Source organism: Mus caroli, unplaced genomic scaffold (assembly GCF_978045245.1).
Source record: "Mus caroli unplaced genomic scaffold, Mus_caroli_1 scaffold_2, whole genome shotgun sequence".
Taxonomy (NCBI): Eukaryota; Metazoa; Chordata; class Mammalia; order Rodentia; family Muridae; genus Mus; species Mus caroli.
In genome coordinates, this window is record NW_028227257.1 from 178,813,484 (window position 1) to 178,832,367 (window position 18,884).

The 18,884-nt window shown below is 41.9% G+C and overlaps 1 protein-coding gene and 1 non-coding gene across 5 annotated transcripts in view; one reads left to right on the forward strand and one right to left on the reverse strand.

Moving 5' to 3' along the window:
- Nmt2 (N-myristoyltransferase 2) overlaps positions 1 to 15,708 on the reverse strand; it is a 43,243-nt gene extending 27,535 nt beyond the window's left edge. For 2 of the 4 annotated variants that reach the window (XM_029472587.2, XM_021154409.3), the window contains exon 1: positions 15,492 to 15,708. In XM_029472587.2, the coding sequence (XP_029328447.1) occupies positions 15,492 to 15,601 (110 nt within the window). In that variant the 5' untranslated portion in view covers positions 15,602 to 15,708. Of the gene's footprint in view, positions 1 to 1,514; positions 1,564 to 15,491 lie in introns of those variants that run through there. The other 2 variants (XM_029472591.2, XM_085835230.1) reach the window with 2 other exon arrangements.
- Positions 8,338 to 8,478, forward strand: LOC115030562 (U4 spliceosomal RNA). Its single transcript, XR_003836134.1, has one exon. It is a non-coding gene; the product is annotated as a U4 spliceosomal RNA (small nuclear RNA).
- Positions 15,709 to 18,884: the final 3,176 nt, after the last annotated feature.

Here is an 18,884-nt window from a genome sequence, read left to right on the forward strand (position 1 = left end):
TTGGGGAATTCTGACTAGGTGTATCCTCCTAGATGTGTTCAAGCTGGCACCTTATGAAGTGACAGTGATATGCTGATGTGGAGTCTCATGCAGATGCATGTGTATATGCACGGGATTCAAGAAATCAGTTTATACTGGCATCCTGAATGTCTCTAATACCTACCTACCTATTTTCTTCCCCCCCCCCCCTTTTTTTTTTTTTTTTGGTTTTTCGAGACAGGGTTTCTCTGTGTAGTCCTGGCTGTCCTCAAACTCAGAAATCCGCCTGCCTCTGCCTCCCAAGTGCTGGGATTAAAGGTGTGTGCCACCACGCCTAGCTTCTAATACCTTTCACTAGAAGATGTAATAACAAATACCTTTTGAACGAGTGACTGTTGTATTATTCTGGCTATTAAGGTAGCTCCAGTTATGTATTGCTAGAAAGAAAAACACCTCTGAAAAATAACAATTTTTCCTACCTTAGTGGTAAAGATTATTAATCCTAATCCAAATGTTCTCTAAATTTTTACTTCTACCATGTTCAGCACTGTGTTGGGTCCATAGGGAGGCTGAAGTCAAATGGTTGCACCTCTCTTCTGCTAGAACCCTTTTCTAGAAACTACTAGCCCTTCCTTCATCCCAGCATTTGGGAGGCAGAGTTAGGTGGATCTGAGTTTGAGGCCAGCCTGGTCTACACAGTGAGTCCCAGGACAGCCAGGGTTGTGCAGAGAAACTTCAAACAAACAAACAAATCCCAAACACCCCACCCCCAAAATCCCAAACAAAACCCACAAACATCCCAGAAAGCCAGTTCAAATAGATTCCTAAAGCACTTTCTTACAGCAGGATAGTGGATGAGCAGCCATGACTGGTGTGCATGCTTAAACCACATGAAATTATCTTCAGTGTACAATCTAGAGACATTAAAAGCACCAGTTTATTTCACCAAAATTCTTTAAATAACATTATACCATCTACAGTATAAACTAGGACAGCTATGAGATAAAAACTTTTATTAATTAAATTCTGAGTTAATTACTACTACTATATTAATATACTGTATTGCTGAATTTTTTTTCCCCCAAAAGACAAGGTCTCCATTGTACAGCACTGGCTGGCCAAAAACCTCATGATGTAGACCAAACTGGCCTCAACTTACAAAGACACATCTGCTTTGGTTACTACACTCATCCTGAGTGCTGAGATGTAAAGGAGTGTGCCATCATGCCCAGCTTAAAATTGTACTTTTAAATTTTGGTATAATGAAGAATGTATAATAAAAATATATTCTCAACTTTTTGTGTATTTTTTTGTTTTGTTTTGCTTTGTTTTTGTTTTTCGAGACAGGGTTTCTCTGTGTAGTCCTGGCTGTCCTGGAACTCAGAAATCTGCCTGCCTCTGCCTCCCGAGAGCTGGGATTAAAAAAAAAAACAACTGAACCATATAATATGTGGGCTTTACAACGCCAGCCTCTTACACTGAATTTATCCTGCTTATGTATAAGTGGTACTTTTTAAACATTTTTGAATAGTTACCTTTATATGCACATTCCACATTGTCTGTATCCATCAGTTGATAGGCATTTGGATTGTTTCTGTTTGAGAGTTGTTATGAATAAGGTTGCTGTGAATGTTCACATGGTAATTTTTGTATAGATATCTTATTTTTATTTGTTTAGAAACCTGAGAGTATAATTCCTGAATTACATTAGAAATTATTGTTGGAAGTTCTGAGGAGATGCTAAAGAGATGGCTCTGTGGTTGAAAGTGCTTGCTGCTGAGCAGCCATATAAAAATCCGGGTGTACCGTGCACACCTTAACCACAGGTCCCAAGGGAAACAGAAACAGGATGGTTTGAGGCTTTGTTGGCTTATAGCTTAGAGTAGAAAATCTGTGTCCCAGGGACAGGGAGAGACCCTGGCCTGAAAGGAATGGGTAAAGAATGATAAAGAAGGACACCTGACACCCTCTTCTGGTTTGTGCTTGTTTACACAAGAGCACACAGTCATGAACATGGGGGTGCATACTCACACAAACCTGGGTCCTCTATAGGAGCTCTTACATGCTAAGCTATCTTTCAACTTCTACGTATTTTCAGTGCAGTAGTCCTATTTTGAGCAGCAGGCTGGCCTCAAATTCAAAATTTTTCTGCCTTGTCCTCCAGATTGATGGCATTACAGATATGTCATACCATTTCAAGCTTTTCTCTGTATTTTTTTTTTTTTATTGTGGTTGTCCTAGTATTATGAGGATGTGCCAGTAACATCTCTTATTCCCCATCCTGGTTTCTTTAAGGGTTCTGAAATGGAAAAGTAAGTTATACTTATTTAAGGGTTGGGAAGGTTGAAATATTTGTACAAATTTGGAAGGATAGATAATGCATTTGGTGCCAGTTTTTGTAGTTCCTTGCCAATTTCTGGTTTTCAGATGAGCAAGAAGACAGGAGAATTTACAAACTAGCCCTAATAAAAGTTGAGAATAGGCCGGGCGTGGTGGCACACACCTTTAATCCCAGCACTCGGGAGGCAGAGGCAGGCAGATTTCTGAGTTCCAGGACAGCCTGGTCTACAAAGTGAGTTCCAGGACAGCCAGGGCTACACAGAGAAACCCTGTCTCGAAAAACCAAAAAAAAAAAAAAAGAAAGAAGGAAAGATTTATTATATATGAGTACACTGTAGCTGTCTTCAGACACACCAAAAGAGGTCATCAGATCTCATTACTCATGGCTGTGAACCATCATGTGGTTGCTGGGAATTGAACTCAGGACCTTCGGAAGAGCAGTCAGTGTTCTTAACCTTAACCGCTGAGCCAGCTCTCCAGCCCCCTGAATTTTTATAAAATATCCAAACAACCAGATCAAAGAAAGTCAAGATAGATTTGTGGTTGTTAGGAGCTTATTATTAGGTGTTTATTATGATTGTTACCTTGAAACAGCCTAGAACCACAGAGACAAGCCTCTGAGCCGTTCTGTGAAGGATTATGTAAGTTTGGCTCTATGAGTGGCCTGGGGTCCTAGACTGCCTAAGAAGGCAAAGCGTACTGAACACCAGCATGCAAATTTCTTCTAACTGGTTGCAGTGTGCGCAGCCTCCACCTTCCTCACTACAACAGGCTATATTCCCACGAACTTTGGAAAGATACACTCTTTGTCTTGAATTGCTTCTGTTAAGTATTCTGCCATGAGAAAAAAGTGACTAGTAGAGAGTGTTTAGGGAGTGGACTGCTTAGGGATGTGGGTTTCATGCTGGGATAAAAATCACTTCTAAAACAGGACTGTGGCGATGGCTGTACAACTCTGTGGATGTTATAAAAGCTACTAAATTACATAACATAAATTATATGTCAATAAAACTTATTAAAAATACTAACTAGTGACCTGCTATGCCTAGGGTGGCAGGATGAGAGTGGCCTGGACAGACCCAGAACTGTAAGAGCAGCTTAACTGGCATCTGCTTCCCACAGAAATCACAGGTTCTGAAAGAACATGGATAGTAGGAAGAGATGTCACAAGCCTGAGTAGGCAAGGTGCTGAGTAGGAACCTGGACAGTAGGAGAAGTTTTTCAAAAAGAGCTTCCACGTGGAATTCAGTGAAGCCTGATTCAGACTCATGTTTGAGGCAGATCACCACATCCAGAAATCCAACTGTGGAAATCACGTTATAAAACCTTATCCAACTTTAAGAGTTCCATGCCCTTCTTCCCTGAGATTATGCATGAGAGTTCTAAACAAGTTCTGAATTTTGCTATTTTGAGTTGGAAATGGGACTCAGGGCCTTGTTCGAACAGGCCACTGGAACCAGTTCACTCCATTTCTGCCATGGAAAGGTCAAATATTGAACTTGCTACAAAGGCAAATTGTCAGAGTCCATGAAATCTATAGGCAGGATTTACTAGAAGAGCCTCGGAAATATTTCAGTGCGTTCTAGAGAATGCCCACAAAAGCCCACCCCGCTTCTCTCTGATATGCTAGCTCCCAGCCCCTGGCAGTCAGATAGGACCACTGACTGAGAAAAGAGGCACCAGTGGAAATGATGCCTGCCTTTTCTTGTTGGCCACTGCATGTCCATGTTCTTTCTTTCCCAGGGCTGAGGAGATGTAGGATTAGAAAACAGAAGACAGAAAAGCCACACATTGGGAGATGCACAGCTCTTAAATGGCAGAAGGAACAAGAGCTCTTCTGAACACCAGCCTGGGAGTGTGTGTGTGTGTGTGTGTGCGCGCGCGCGCGCATATAAAATAAATAAATAATCTCCCCCGTGGTATCAGGACCTATCAAAACAGTATCTAGTATACAAAAGATCTTTAGTAAGTATTTTCTAGATGAATGAAAAATCAATTTTAAAAATCATTAAGAAAAAGACAAAAGTTTGACAGAATCATGGGCCGAAGGTAGGAATAAGCACTTCACCAAGAAAAAGCCTTGGCAGCTAATAATCTTGAAAAAAAAAATGCTCTTCTTGGTCCCCTGGTCTGGCAAGTATTTTAAAGTCTAAGAATATCTGAAGTATGCCACAAAAAGACAACTCTCACATACCTTTGGTAAGCTGGCATAGCCACTAACAAGAAAAAGCTGGCATGGCAACTTATTGTCACTATCGCCACCACCAGCATCAACACTGTTATCACCAACATCACACATCATGTTTTTCATGATCATCGTAATCATCACCATCACCACAGTCTTCAACGTTAAAGTAATTTGATAAAATGTAGTAACTATTACTGTTACCAATATCACACATCTTTACCCCAACCAAAATTATTATTACCATCTGCTTTTATTATCATCATAGCATATGACCATCACCTACATCATCAGCATCATTATTATAACCCCCAGCAATACAACCCCACATCGCTATCTGCAATTATCACCATTATCATCAATTTTTCCATTACCATTATATCAACAACAGCCACCTGTCACCTCAGCTAACAATGTACAGAACATAATGCACAGTAGACACTGTACTAAGCACCTTAGATCTGACCTTGTAAACTGTCATAACAACACATTATTTCCACTCGAAAGGAAGGAAACTGAAATATGGGGCCATTAAGGAACTCATTGAAAGTAACATGTTTAGTAGTAACAAAGCCAGCATGCAAATCTAGCCAGTTTTCACCCAGAATCCTCACCCTTACTATACTGTATTGTCCCTTATTTGTGCATTTCTATTGACCATCTCTTAAGGTATTTATTGCTGACTTTTGGATCTTCTTCACAATCCCATTCATGATACCTTTTTATGAATCTGTATCTTTGATCAGGTTACTATAAATCTTCAGTGCTCATATGTGTACATAAGCTCTGGTGCCCTCGTTAGGATAACGAATAGAAAAAAAGGCAGAAAAACCAAGGTTCTTGATCAGCTTAGACAAGCAGTAAAGATAGCCATATCACAATGCACTGGTGATGAAAAAGAACTGAAACTCAGCTGGGCAAGTTGGCTAAGGCTGAAACAAATAATTAGCTGTTTTGGCTACTAATATGTACACATCTTGAGTCAGGGACATCTCATGCAAGTTATCTCACGGCTACCAAGTTCAGTAATGGATTTTACTTGCAGGAACTTCAGATTCCTCAAGAAGTCATGTGGGTTTATTTTTGTCAGTGATTCACCTGTCCAATTCTAATATTAATTTCTTCATCCTGTTCTTCTAGGTGACCCACAATCTACTGCAGGAAGCCCCGCTGTTCTCATTGGGCTAGCTAGATGATGGCCTCTCTACAGTGAGATTTTAGACACCACGGAGTTCTATTTCCTCTGGGGACTGATGGAGTAAATATCATTAAAGCCTCACCATCTGTGGACAAAGCAACAAGCACTGATAAACCCTAATTCTAGAAGGCTACATGTCCATTATGCATACGTAAACATTTTCCAACCCAAAATGAATTTGGCATTTGGAGTTAAAGACATACTGGAAGGCTGTGGAGATGGTTTTGTGTGAAACGGTGATTCCCCATGAAGCCTGGCAACCTTACTCCATTCTCCAGAATCCACATAAATACATGGATGCCTACTGACCTCTGCACATTAGCTATTACACATAGGCCTTCTCCTCCCCCCATCACGCATATTCATTCATTTATTCATTCACTCATTCATTCTCTCTCTCACACACAAATTTGTTTAAAAGAATACTGAACTCCAGTCAACAGATTTTTATTAAGCTTTTGATGTATCTGACGTACCAGATAGTCTAAGACTTAAAGATGCAAAGTGCTATCTTCATGCTTACAATCTGCCTATGACTCCACAGACAGATTTGTATTTATGCTTTGTAGGTACACATCGAGCACTTCTTATCACCTTGGCTGCTACTAAAGTATCAGGACTTATCAGTACATTGTTTAAACAGTATATTGTTTCTTATAGTTTTAGGAGCTGAAGTCCATGATCAGGATGGACCAAGGTGCCAGCATGTTTGGGTTTCAGTAAACAGTTCTTTTTGTCTTCATCACTAAACCTACAGTGACAGCTCCCCTCCTTATTATGTAATTGCCTTCCAAAGACCCTCCTTAGTATTACTATGGCAACAGAGATTAAGGATTCCATAGAATATTTTGGAAGACACAAACTGATCCACAGCTAGTTGCCAGTCTTGCTTCTATCACTCTAAAAACTACCCCTGACAACTACATTAAGTTTTTCATTGCCACAACAACAATAACAACACCTCATAAAATTAACTGTTAAAGAGGAAAGGATTATTTTAGCTCATATTGTTGGAAGTGCAGCTCATGATCAAGTAACTCAGTTGTTTTGAGCCTGTGTCAACAAAACACATCCTAATACGTATATGAGGAAGACTGCTTAGATCACATGGGAATGAAACCTGGTTCCCCAAACCCTCCTTACAAGCACCCTTTGATGATCTAAAGGTATTCCTGTAGGCTTCTACAACTTCCCAGTAGTATCACTCCGAGTGTCACCAGCCCTTTAACACATAGGCCTTTGGGTTGTTCATGATTCCAATTATAATAAGCATAGACCTCACCAAAGGTGCTTCTCAATAGCCACGCTATACCATCCAACAATCCCCTCCCCATTATCTGCCCATTCTCCACCACAGCTGACTGACTGAGCCTGAATAAATCTTCCTGTTGCCCAGAAACCAGTTTGGGGTCTTCTAGAGAATCTGAGTTAAGAAACACTCTTTGGACAGTGTGGACTTAATTGAGGCAGAAGAGAAGAAAAACAGATAAATAAACCTCAGGTCCTCAATTCTAATCAAGACTTGCCTTACTTTCAGACTGCACATTGCTATGTTTAAATAAAGTTATCTTTTACTTGAGTTAGTTTAGATATGTATTTTAGACACACAGTACGAGAATGTGCTCCTCACTTACCAGCTATGTGACCCTAGTCAAGTCACTCATCTTTAGGAGTCATGACTACCTTGGTGTAAAACAAGGGTCTGGCTAAGCAGACTACTGGGGAGATGGCAGCATGGAAAAGAACGGTGGCACAGATCTGAAAGGCCAAATCCTGTAAGGGCTCCAGGGCCTGGATAAGGACCATCACCCGAGGTCACCATGACCACTGAAATCTTCATGAAACAATGTAAATTTGCAATGATTTTGAGCCTGGAGAAGGGGATAACGTGGAGGGAAAGCTGCAATGAGGGGTTATGGGGAGTCACAGACAGAAATTCCTTTGGCTTAGCAATGATATCTGCAATGAGTCTGGGAGTTGTTTGCTGTCCTATGTTATAGCCCTCTGTGTCATTATGCATAAGACCTTCAGTAAATGTTGTGCACAGTAGCCAATATTAGGCTGTCCTTGTTGGGGGAAAAAAAATTCAAGAGAACGGTTTCACATGGAGTTTGATGCTGATAAACTGAAAACACTAGGATCCCATTAGAGGAGAAAATGGCAGCAGCCTGGACAGACTTGAGAACTATAGAAATGTAAATACCCAAGAATTCTCATCTTAAAGTATCAGTGTGTGATATTTTGTTTAGTCTTTTTTTTAAAAAGTGACAGACTATGCAAACCTTTCAGTTACAGTATAAGGAAAAGATCCTACAAGGTTCCAGGCTAAAAACAAGGTAAATTAAAGAATGATAATAGGGGTACCCGTAAAATTAAAAGGAGGTGGTACACAAAACACCTATACCACTGAATAGAGGAAGCTAGAACAGTGCTTTAGAGTTTCAAGGAAAACATGTAATACAATCACATGTACATCTCACTCATGGTTTATGGGGCTGGGGAGATGGCTCAGTGGGGTAAGGGTGCTTGCTGAATTATAGTTATCTTTGAGAGCAAGGCTCATCAGACATTCAAGAAACTAGAAAACAGAATCATCCACACACTATAAAAAATATGAAATATGAAAGTAATTAAAAGCTTTGCGCAGTGGCAGTATTGTAGCCAGTGAGGTTTGTCTGAGGCATGATTATTGCTAATTGAAAACTTTTCCCAATACCCTGCCGTGACAACCTGCAGTACAGTCAGCATTGGCAATTTCTGACAGTCTCTATGCAGACTGTTCAAAAGAAAACTGTCTTTGCCTTTTAATGGCTAACCTTTCCTTATTCTCTATTTGGTGTTTTGCAAGTTCTCAAGCCTGTGTTTACTCTCTCCACCCTTCCTTTTCCTTTTAATAAAGTTACTTTTTAGAAAAAAAGAAAGAAAGAAAAGGGGAAAAATAATTGAAGATAAAAAGGAAAAGATCTACTTTCTAAAACACATCAGGAGACAAAGGCAGTAAGTGTGATGTTCCTGAAAACACAGTTGTGAAGCAGTGTCATGGTTTGGATAAATGTTTTTAAGGACACAAGAGCAAAAATGAAAGCTCATGAAACTAATGAAGATACCAGTTATTTCAGAGACAACACATTTTTTGTCTTGTGAAATTGTAGAATGTTTTGGAAACTGGCTACAATTTTGTTTTTGTTTTTCTAAGACAAGGTTTCATGGAGCTCAGGCTGACCTCCAACCTTCTATGGTGAGGATGAACTTTAATTCCTGATCCTTCTGCCTCCATCTCCCAAGTGCTGAGCTTGCAGGCATGTGTTGCTATGCCTAGCAGATAGTACTGAAAATGTGGCATTGACAGAGAAACTTGTTTAAAACATGCATGTTCAAAATTTAAAGACAATTCCTAGAAGGAAAAAAAAAATGGGAACACTATACTCTGCAAAAGAAAGGAAAAATAAATGTTTAATTTATAATATATTATGTTGTGAGAATTTTGGTTTCTTTAAAAAAAGGTATTCATTTTAATCCCAGGTGTGGGACAGGGGGCTGCTTCAGACTGTCCCCAGCAACTATGATTTGCCTCGTGCTCTAGCAGAGGCAAGGTTTTGCCAGATAGCTTCTGTGAATCTGTAACATTTGAAATTCTGGGAACTTTTCATAGGGTATATAAATGCTAGGGTCCCAAGAGATGGGTTGGTCATTTGGGAAGGTTGGTTTAATAGTAGTCCTGGTTAAAAAGAAACAAAAAGAAAAAAACTTAAGATTCAGTGATCTCTTTCTCTCCTACCTAGTGTTAGGCCACTAAACAGGTGGACTAAGGGTGGAGAAGGGTGGAAGAAAGAACCCGCCAAGTAGCAAAAGTCTGGCTACCTAAGTATATAAAAACAGAAAATTCAAAGGCACATATATCTGAGTTGTCTAATATGATAGTCACCATCTGTGAAAGGCCTTTTTAAAGAATTAATTTAAATACAATTAAATTGAAATTTTAGTTCCTCAATCACACTCTATTCACATTCGGGAGTCCAGCTGCTCTATGTGAGTAATGCCTACTTGCTAGCCAATGGCCATGGTGAAAAACACACAGTTGCCAATGAACCTAATCTGAAGTCTGATCATCTTTATGTTGATCTTGGGCACATACTAAAATGTGAATCAGTTACACTGTTAATTAAGCTAGGATATAAAGAAATAGAATAGCCAAGGAATTTTGCTCTCTATTTTTCAATTTTATTCTGCATGATTTACTCATATAACCAGTAAAAGTAATAAAGCTATTTTCAAATTGAACGATGACAGACAAATTGGTTCTCTTTAGTGATATATATTGGTGTCAAGTAACAAAGACAGCAAAGTGTGTTCGCTGTCCTTAAAAACTCTGAATTTCAGCCAGTCTCTGGGGAAAGTCCTGCTCTGGGCCAAAGGTGAGGTCACCATCTCAGAGGCAAGTCTCAATTGACATCTGATCACTGTTTTAAGTATTTTTTGAATGAGGGAAGCCCTTGGGCTAGGGCTGTTAACATATTTTTCCATTTAGATTTATATATTTGACAGGAGATCAAATTTTAGAAAGAGTAGCTTTGAGCTATCCCTTAAATTTTGCATGATGAGAAATCAGAGTTACTGTAAGTTTTTGCATTTTCTCTCTGACTCTATGCAGCCAACTAAGGGAAGTGGCCATAGTCAATCCCAACAACAAATAGCTGGATACACTGCATTTTCTTCAAATCTTTCCCCTCAATTGAGGGTAGTACAAGAAGGGTTGTTTTATTATTTTTTGTTTCTTAATTCTCATACCTTGTACCTGTAACCCTAGCACAGGAAAACAGAGACAAGGAGTTCAGTCCAGAAGACACAGTGAACTCAGGTTAGACCAGCTTGGATTGAGATTAAGACCATCTCAAAATAAAACAAACAACGAAAGAACATCTAAGGGTTATTTTTTGTGACATATTGAGTCTTTTTGTTTTCCTAAAGAATTCTTAATGTGCATTGCCAAAAGCAATCTATAGACTGACTGCAATTACTGTCAAAATTCCAACATTTTTCCTAGAAACAACAAAGATCCAAAAATTCATATGGAGGCACAAAAGACACTGAATAGTCAAAGCCAGACTGAGCAAAAGGAACAATACTGGAGACCTCATTTCAAGATGCACTACGGGCCACAACAGAAACAGCATGGTACTGGCACAGAAACCAACTTGTAGGCCAGTAGAACAGATAGAGGCTATGGAATAAACACAATGACAGTCAGACCTAATTTTTAACAAAGATGCCAAAAGCCTATTTTGAAGAAAAGCCAGCCTTGTCAACAAATGTTGCTACAAAACTGGATATCCAAGTATAAAAGAACAAAACTAGATCTGTACTTCTCACTTTACAGGAAAAGAGATCAAACCCTAATATGAGACTGCAACTTTGAAATTGCTACAGGAAGCATAAGGAAAGCACTTAAGATACTGGTGAAGATGCTTTCTAGAGGTATCAGGAAATGTTAGAAAGAGTTGGCAAGGGGCTGGCAAGATGGCTCAGTGGTTAAAGGCGCCTACTGCCTTTCCGAAGGTCCCGAGTTCAAATCCCGGCAACCACATGGTGGCTCACAACCATCCGTAAGGAAATCTGATGCCCTCTTCTGGAGTATCTGAGGACAGCTACAGTGTACTTACATATAATTAATTAATTAAAAAAAGAGTTGGCAAATGGAACTGATGGAATTAAAAGGCTTCTGCACAAGTGAAGTGATAGCTCATGGTGGAAGAAAACTCTTTGCCAGCTATACATATGACAGAAGTATCTAGACTCTGTAAAGATTACCAAGGAACCAAACAATCTAGTCAGTAAAGGGTCAAAGGAAATGAACAGGCAGCTGTCAAGAGATGAAATACAAACAGCTAATAAATATTCAAAAAATACAGCTCAGCATTCTTGGCCACTAGGAAATAGCAATTAAAACACTGAAATTCCATCTCATCCCCAGTCTGAGAGACTACCTAATATTAGTGAGTAAACACAACAAATGGTAACTAGGATGGTGGGGGAAAGGCAGCCCTTGTCTGTTGGTGGAAGAAATGTAAATTAGCCTAACCAGTATGGAAATCAGTACAGAGGGTCAATAATAATAACAGCAGTAACAGTAACAACAACAATAATCAGTAACAACTATTTTATGAATCAGTTATGCCACTCTTGGGAATATACCCAAAGAACTCTAAATCAATATAAAACCTTTTATTAGTTTGTCTCAAGCTTTTTTTTGAGACAATGTCTGCTTTTAATCACTGTGAGTTTAATGACTTAAACTCAAGGTTTTCCTCAGCTTCCAAAGGCCAGGATTACAGCCACCACATTTAACTAAAATTTTTGTGGTATCAGGGATTAAATAAAGCCAGATAGGTATGCATAGTGGGCAACTCCTCTACCAGGAAAGTACATTCCTGTACCACCCCACCCCCAGTTTCTGATTGCCACAAGGTGAGCAATCTGTATTCCTTAAGTCATTCTATGCTGGGCTTCTGCCCCACCAGTCACAAACTGAACAAACGGACCACAGCCAGAAAGCCCTGAAATTGTGTGTCAAAAAAATAAAAAATAAAAAAAAAATAAAAAAATCAATCTTTCATTCTTTAAACTGTTTTTCCCATGTAATTGTCACAGTGATTAAAAAGCTGATTTTCATAGGATGAAGCTAAGGAGTCCTCTAGGATGTAGTTTACAAATGGAGAAAACATTCCTTAGTAGGGCAAGAAGACCTTAGGTTTAAGTAGACAACATTGTGGTCATCTTCAAGTTTTTCCAAATCCCTTCAGAAACTGAGAAGGCAGAACAAATCAAGACTGAGTAGAATAGTTCATATTAAAGACCCTGAATTACCTCTGCAGCCTCACACTGGGGTTTGCAAGTTCCTAGCAGAGTCATCCTGGAGACAACCTCTCCCCACTGCCACCCAGCACAGGATTGATATCTTCAGTCATTTGGACTTTTCATTGGCCTCAAAGTTTTCAAGTTTCCTCAAGCTCCACGAATCAGGTGGTAAGGCAAGTCACTGAAGGGATCTTTTTAGGAAATCCTCAATTATCTTACTTCTAATTGTCCATATTTTATTTGAAAATAATACAACTACATTGTTTGAGCTATTATCTCACTACTTAAAACTGCCAATCTCCTCCTTCATCAATGTTTTGAGAATGCATGTAATTTTTAGAATGGTATACTGCTACCATACTTGGGTGGACCAAATTGTTGATGTACACACTTCCCATGACAATGATGACACTCAAGTATTTTATAATACTTATGCTATTGCTTTAAATTAAACACAAAACCTCACATTCTGTTTATGGGCATTCAATATTACCCATAAAATAAAATATAAAGCTAATGAAGAAAATTCTGCAAAAACAAAAGCATAGTGGTAGCTCACTGTGTATTTTTCCTTTATTTGAATCTACAGTTTCAACACAGTAAGCTAGAATAACTCCTAGATGCATTATACTGAATGTTGGGTGTATATTAATCCTTTCAAACCACAGGGGAGCTATTGAACAAATTACAGCTCCATGTACTGACCATGGCCTATTGGCTCAGAAGTAATACTTTGCCTATTAGAGGTAAAACATTATCTATTCATTCTCCAGAGGCTCTTTATTTGTTGTTTATTTAAACTAGTGGAGAATGAAGAGGCCAAGTAAGGAAGGAAAAGTTTTCCATATTTTAACACTGACAAACTTTAGCTACTTAAAGAAAACTTGGGTTTCTATGGAGCACTATCAATTTATGAGCCAAATAAAACAGAACGACTTCCTTAAATTGTACTGTCTAAATTGAAATCAAAAGAGGAAAGCAGTTCAACAGAGCAGAATAGTTACTTCGGTTTTGCTAATCTCTCTATACTTTAATATATAACAATTACTCCGTTATATTAATTTTTTAAACTATAAGTTATCATGTTGCCTACTCTTGGTTAAAACAACCCAATCTACTGGGCAGCTCTAAATTTTGATTGAGCATCCTAATATATAATTAATGTGCTGATGTATAAATCTGGAAACCTCTTAACTGAGCCCAAAATGCATGTGGATGCTCTTATGGGAACTTCAAACAGCCTACCTATAGCAAGGCATCAAACAATTCCAGATCAGTGGTTGCAGAGAAGAGTATGTCTTTGTACCAAGGGTATCCTGGACTTTGTAAGGAAGGAAGCTTGATTTAAACCCCCCCCCATCCTAGCATACCAATTACACAGAACAATATAACTTGAAGAGAGATAAGTCCAGGGTCTCCCCAGAAAGATAACCTACGGGTGCTGAAGTTCCTTGAGTTATCTATCCACCGGCGTGATATGGACTCACTTCCGGCAAGACGGCTAGTGTTTCAAAAATACACTCATATTTAGCTATCACAGGCAAATTTCTATTACTCAAACAGAACTCAGGCTAAGATATCCATAGAATTACCTCTCTGGGCTTAAAAAAAAAATCTAGACTTGAATGATAACATTCAGTACTTGCAGCTGCCACTGAACTGTTCGCTGAAAACCTTAAAAAGCAACATGCCAAAGGGGAGATATATGTAGTCAGCTTTTCTTTTTTGACATTTGTCATTTGATATCTGATAACGTATTCAAGATCAATACAGCCTCCTTTCTTAAAGCTTAAAGTAAACGTTGAATAAAATACAAATACTTTAAAGACTCTCCATGAACTGAATAAATAAGCCATCTGTGACTCAGGCTTCCCTATCGTGTTTTTTAGGCTGACCCACTTCTCCAGTCACCATGGTTCGCAGAATCTCACTTCTAAGGGGCAGCAGTAACAGTTCTGTGCCAGTGCATAGTTTGAATCCAACAGGGTAAAAGGCTGAGGCAAACAGCACCTACAAAGGGACACCGGTCTTTATTTAAAATGATCCTCCAATCCCCGCCTCTAAAACAGAACTTCAATACCAGCCTTAACCAGAAGCAGTCTTTTCTCGAACGGAAGAAAAAAAAATCAAGTCTGTAGGGGAGAAAAGAGGGCAGGCACAGATTGAGAAACCGATCAAATGTTAAAGTACTTGCTACATTTGGCTTTGGAGATCAGACATCAGTTTTGCAGGAGGGGCAAGGTCGGGGCCGCGGGAACTCGGTTCACCGGTCAGCTCTGCTCTAGAAAGCTCTGAGGGCACGCTCAGAGGCCGCAAAGCTGAGTGCCCTCAGGCGTCGGCTGAGACCTGTCTCCCTCCCCCTCTCCCCCTCTCGGCGCCCCTTTCCGGGCCTGGGAGGCAGAACTTTGCGCAGTTCGTCGCCTGCAGCCGAGACCGCCAGGGGCGCATCCCTATCCCACCCCCACCACCGGCTCTGCGGGTTTCTTCTCTACAGGGGGTTAGTGGCGGCTGGGGGTGGGGGGGCGCGAAAGTACTAGAAGGATGCCAAGGCACAAGTGGAACGATTTGCATCTCCCTCGCCTTGCAGGTCCAAGACGCCGCCACCGCAAAGGGAAGGGCCTTGCGTCCTTGTTAAGTTCCCACCCGAACCACTCGCCGTGGTTGGGTGAGGCCAAGCCAGCGGGGGCGCGCGGCAGGTGACTGTCGCGTCGCGGGTTCCCGGGCCCGAGTCGCAGTCTCCCCGCCCACCTCAGCCCTCGCCCACCACTGCGTGCTCCCCAAGAGCTGGGAAACCTGCACCTCACAATGGTCTCGGGTTGAGGCCACCGCCAAACGGAGCCTCCGGTCTAGGGGCTCCCGCACGCCACGAGCGGGCGCCGGAGCCCTGAGGTGCGAGCGGTCCCCGCCCTGTCGCGCCCGCGCGCCACCTCCTACCCTTTGGCGTGTTCGGTCTCCTCCTCATTGTCTCCGTCTATTCCGCACGTGTCCTGGTCGTCCAGCTCTAGGCTTTGCTGGCTGGCCGCAGACTCGCTGTCCTCCGCCATCGCGGCGGCTCCGAGCGGCTGGGGAGGCGGCGCTCCGAGCAGCAAGCTAGGCGCGACAGGGCGGGCGCGGCCGCAGCTCCCTCTAGTGCCGCCCACCCTCGGGCAGCGAGTCTCGAGTCTGTGGCCCCGCCCACCCCTCCAGTCACGCCCATCACAGCCGGCCCGGCCCCACCCACTCCCTTGCGGCTCCCGCCTGTCTATGCAGTCCCGCCCGCCTCAGTCAGGGCGGGCCCCGCCCACATTGCGTGCCTACTCCCGCCCTCTTCATAAGTTCTCCCACTTCAGCAGTCGAGGCCCCGCCTACCTCGCTTTCCCACTTCCGCCTATTTTAGCGGGTGAAGACCCGCTCCTCTCGTGGTCTCGTTTCCGCCTGGGCTAGCGAGGCTCCGCCCACCTCGCCTTCCGTTTCGGCTCCACTCGGCCCGCACTACCCCGCCCACCTCGCTCGCCCGCTCGGGCCTCCTCAGTGGGCACGGCCCCGCCCACCTCAGCCAGCCCGAGGGCGAAAGCACGAGGCCTGCCCTTCCTCAGTCTAAAGCTGTGAGGTGGGGCGGTGGGGGAAATGGTGGAGCCGGAGTGGGAGCCAGAGGCCGAGGCCGTAGGGCGTGGGGCGTGGCCTGCATGAGGATGCGTTTGTGGCTCCAAGGCTAGACCTGGTCACTGCAGGTTGGCTTGCCCGGCTGCGCGGGCAGCCTTTGCGACCACTGGCTACAGATTCTATATGTCTGTGTGCCTCAGCGCTCTCGACTTCTGCAGGGATTTTTTTTTTTTTTTCACTCAGGCCTGCGATTCCCTAAAGCTCTCCCTGCCTCTTCTCCCACATGTTCTTCAAAATTTTCCATTTCACGCTTTAGTATCTAATCCTTATCGAGCCAAAGCTCTGCCCTCCCCACCTCCCCGCTGCAAGCAGCCTCAGAGTCCTCAACAGAAAATGACTGGAGTTGTTTTTTGTTTGGTTGACTGGGGTTTTTGTTTGTTTGGTTGGTTGGTTGGTTGTTTTTTTTTTTCTTTTGCTTGCATGTTTTTGTCTAGCTGGGTTCGGCTGAGAACAGAATGAACATTTTGTGAAGCATGGTGAAGACACCCAGATTAGGGGGATTGGGTCGTTTTAGGCAAATCTGTCGGTTCTCTCCTAAGTGAAGGTCATGACCTAGACCACCAAGGAAACCTGTATGGGCAGTGTTGAAATCGTCCTCCATCAGGAAACAGGAGAGGAAGTAAGCCAAGCATGGTGGCCCATGCCTGTTATCCCAGCAGTCCTGGAGGTAAAAAGTCCCGGAGGTCAAAATGAGTTCTTTGAAGCCAGCATCCACTGCATACGGAGTTCAAGGACATCTTGAGCAACAACAGACTCCTCTCAGGGAAAAATAAAGGACAGGGGGATAGAGGAAAGAGAATCTCCTGCGTGTACCAGATAAGGCAAAGGTGAAATCCATACTGCTGTTAAATGCTTCCCACAGCAGGCACTCGGTTGCTTTCCAGAGACATGGATTTTTCAAAGATCCTGCCAGACCACCAGAAGACTGTGAGGCGGTTTTACAAAGGCAGTTGCTGAGAAAGTTACCCAAACTCTGTAACGAGGGGAAAAGTCCCTAAAAGCCACCTGAAAATTTTAGTGTAAAGCGAATCTCCCCCAACACACGCACGTGCGCACACACACACACACACACACACACACACACGACTATGTGGTTAACATGCAATGAGCTGGAATGACCTAGAGACAAAACTTGCAGAGTAATTTCAAAGCCCAACATTTGTCTGACCTTCTTGGAGGAAGTGTAAGTGGGACCCAAAGATGGAGAAAATGCAGTTCTGTGCTTAACAATTGCAACTATTTCTCAGACAAGGTCAAATGTGGCCTCTAGGTTAGGACTTTAGGATAAAGTCGGGCAGAGATGACTAAAGTTCCTGACCCTCATCTTTATGAACTGAATATAGCTGAATAATTAACCTGTCAACAGAGACCTAACCAGAAGGTATGAAGTCAGTCATTTTAACCTGTCAGAGGACTTGGTGGCAAGACAATAGAGACTGGGGAAATCAATATCAAGATTAACATATAAAGGAAGCCAATAGGCAAAGAAAACATGGAAGCTTTCCCTCCCACCCCCTACCCCCAATCCACATAGCACAGAATAGAAAAACACATTATAAGCACATTATTCAAATGTGTGAGAGACTGGTGCTTTCTGAATGTCCTGTGAAGGTTTCTGTGTCTTATGAGGCCCTTCCCTCAGCCCACTAACCCACTCTGTTTCTCAGGAGTGCCATTTCTTTCTTAGTAAAGTAACTATTTCTAACCGTGTGTTCCCCAGTGCAGTTTCTTATCCCAAGACACAAGAGTCAGGTGCTCTCTGAACTCAGAGCGACCCATGTCTATAACAGGTTCAAGCATTTTTCAAACTCCCAAGGCAAAAGAAATACAGCACACATTTATTTATTTTAACTTTCAACAAACATTACCTAAGAAACAAACAAACAAAAAAAGTAAATCAAGAAAGCAAATAATTCTGGAGAAATGAAGAGAGGACATTAGAATTCAGTAAACATCAGAAAATAATGACAAGCAGGGAACATTGTTCTGCAGAATGCAAAGGAACAGGGCCAGACATTTGCACAGGGTTAGATTGAAGCCTTATATAATCCAAATGCTTCTCTGCAGAATATTAATCTTTTACAGGAGAGAAAAGTTTGTGGCCAGCCCCGGAGGAGTCCTAAATTCTATTGTCATGTGCAGAAACTCACCTCGTCTCCAAAGGGCTTTACTTCTCTCTCTGGCTTCATCCAGGAGTCAGAGCCAAGTGTCAGTGTCGGGAAGATGAAATCCAAGTTGAGGGGAAAACACTTGTGTAGAGTGTTTGCCAGTGTGTTAAAAGTGTCCCGTGGGACTTTCTCCTTCTGCTTGGCTTATCTTTTTATGGAATACAAGTCCAAGATTGTGTTGTTGATCTTGTTCACTTGTTTTTAAAGTATATTTTTAAGCATCATAAAATATGCAGTGTAGAACTTACTGTCAAACATTTTGTAAGCATATAGGTTGGTTTCATTTCACACCACCAATATGTAGAACATTTCCCCTTGCTGAACTACACCTCTATACCCATTAAGCAACTCCTTGGTTACATCTTCTGGTCAGACTGTGGGAACTACTGGTCTACTTTTGTGTATGTAAATCTGACTACTGTAGAAAGTCATATGAACTCTTCACCTTTTTTTTTTAAGACTGATTTATTTCACCTAATATAATGGTCTCAACATCCTTTATGTTAAAGCATGTGTT